This window comes from Myotis davidii, unplaced genomic scaffold (assembly GCF_000327345.1).
Source record: "Myotis davidii unplaced genomic scaffold, ASM32734v1 scaffold478, whole genome shotgun sequence".
NCBI classification, from domain to species: Eukaryota; Metazoa; Chordata; class Mammalia; order Chiroptera; family Vespertilionidae; genus Myotis; species Myotis davidii.
In genome coordinates, this window is record NW_006289570.1 from 151,176 (window position 1) to 153,337 (window position 2,162).

At 56.1% G+C, this 2,162-nt stretch overlaps 1 protein-coding gene across 1 annotated transcript in view; it reads right to left on the reverse strand.

The window, feature by feature from the left end:
• MYO1H (myosin IH) overlaps positions 1-2,162 on the reverse strand; it is a 58,279-nt gene that overhangs the window by 16,607 nt on the left and 39,510 nt on the right. Inside the window, 2 exon segments of the mRNA XM_006762021.2 lie at positions 660-740; positions 955-1,001. Coding sequence (XP_006762084.1) covers positions 660-740; positions 955-1,001 — 128 coding nt within the window.

Consider the following 2,162-nt stretch of genomic DNA (forward strand, 5'->3'; position numbering starts at 1 on the left):
TCTCACCGCCCCTGATCATCTCTCACATCAATGTTTCTTTCTCTCTCTCTCTCTCTCTCTCTCTGGAAAGCAGTGGGAAAAATATTCTCGGGTGAGGCTTAACAAACAAAAAGGAGAGAGAGAGAGGATTTGGATGTCCTGGCCTGAGAAGCCCAAGGTCAGTGTGGCTGAGCAGAGGCTAGACAAGCACCTACCCAGAATGCCTCACTCACTCAGCACGGATGCAGTTAGTGCCTCGCAGGAGCCGGCATCGCTGCCAAGCCCACCACCACACCCTCGTTCTGGCTTCCTTACAGCACTCACACGACCGAGTTCTTTGATGTCCTTTTCCCACACCCTCCCCACTAGATCGTGAGCCCATGAGCTCAGGGACCTCGTCTGCTTTGTTCTTGCAAATCCCGTGCCCAGCCCAGGGCCTGACTCCGCGGGTGCTCAGTGCATGTCTGCCAGCAACCACCCTGGGTGCTCACCTGGGAAATATGTATCTAATAGAACCCGCTGGAGAGTGAGAGTTCCAGGACAAGGGGAGGGCTTAGGGAGAGGAGGGAGCCCGCGGTGAGGCATCCTCTCGGGGAAGAGGGGAGGGAGCCCGAGGCGAGTGCACCCTCTGGGGGAGCTTGGCCACCTTTCCAGTTCACACGGGCTCACTTCCCACTCACCGTGGGCGACCTCCTGCGGTTCTCCAGCTCGGCTGCCAGGAAGCACTCCTTCAGGATGCCGTTTCTCGACCTGCACAGCACCTGCCGCAGAGAGAAATGAGTCCCGTGCGCGCCGTCCCAGACACCGCGACGGTGAAAGGTTTGTACAGACGCCTCAGTGTCTGTTCCAGCCCTGACACGCTGGCTTCTGACTCGATGCCTGGAGAGGAAATTCCTGAACAAATCTGCCCCAAAATCAGTGTCGTGGGGGTGTCTCAGACCCATCAGAAACACGCTGGTCCCGTTTCAGACTGACCTCTTTCAGGTGCCTGTACAGGAGATCACTGTTCTTTTCCAAGAATCCTGCAAAACATTGAGTAAGGAGTGTTGGAATCAGCGGCTTTGCCGGAAAATGCAATTCCATCCCAACCGATCGCAAAGGGAAATCCTAAAGACAATCTCACGGTGAGACAGGCCTCAGCCTGGACACTGGGACAGCGGGGGCTGGATAACTCTCTGTGGTGGGACCCTCTGTGCCGTGTGGGGTGCTGAGCAGCCTCCCTGGCCTCCACCACAAGGTGCCAGTGGCAGCTTCTCCACTTGTGGCAACCGAATGTCTCTAGACACTGTGAGACGTCCCCGGGGCACATCGAGAGAACCAGGTCCTCAATGCCGACCTCATGGTACACACGCTCCATTCTATATCCCCATGAGCTGCCACGGGAAGGAGATCACTGTTCTTTTCCAAGAATCCTGCAAAACATTGAGTAAGGAGTGTTGGAATCAGCGGCTTTGCCGGAAAATGCAATTCCATCCCAACCGCTCGCAAAGGGAAATCCTAAAGACGATCTCACAGTGAGACCAGGCCTCAGCCTGGGCACTGGGTCAGCGGAGGCTGGATAACCCTTGGCTGTGGGACTCTCTGTGCCATGTGGGGTGCTGAGCAGCCTCCCTGGCCTCCACCACGAGGTGCCAGTGGCATCTTCTCCACTTGGGGTGAGGGCATAAGACGCTGGCCCTGGAGACCCCAGTTCTCAAGACAGACTGCTGTCACATTGTCACCCATTAAGAGGAGGCTTTGGCTGCCCTGGCCTGAGAAGCCCTTTGAGTCCCACCCTCTCCACAGACTGTCCCACCTGTTACCATTCTGCCCATTAAGTGAAGGATGTGGCCCTGGCCAGTGTTGCTCAGTGGTCAGCACATTAGCCCATGCACCAAAGGGTTGCAGGTTCACTCACCGCCCCTGATCATCTCTCACATCAATGTTTCTTTCTCTCTCTCTCTCTCTCTCTCTCTGGAAAGCAGTGGGAAAAATATTCTCGGGTGAGGCTTAACAAACAAAAAGGAGAGAGAGAGAGGATTTGGATGTCCTGGCCTGAGAAGCCCAAGGTCAGTGTGGCTGAGCAGAGGCTAGACAAGCACCTACCCAGAATGCCTCACTCACTCAGCACGGATGCAGTTAGTGCCTCGCAGGAGCCGGCATCGCTGCCAAGCCCACCACCACACCCTCCTTCTGTCTTCCTT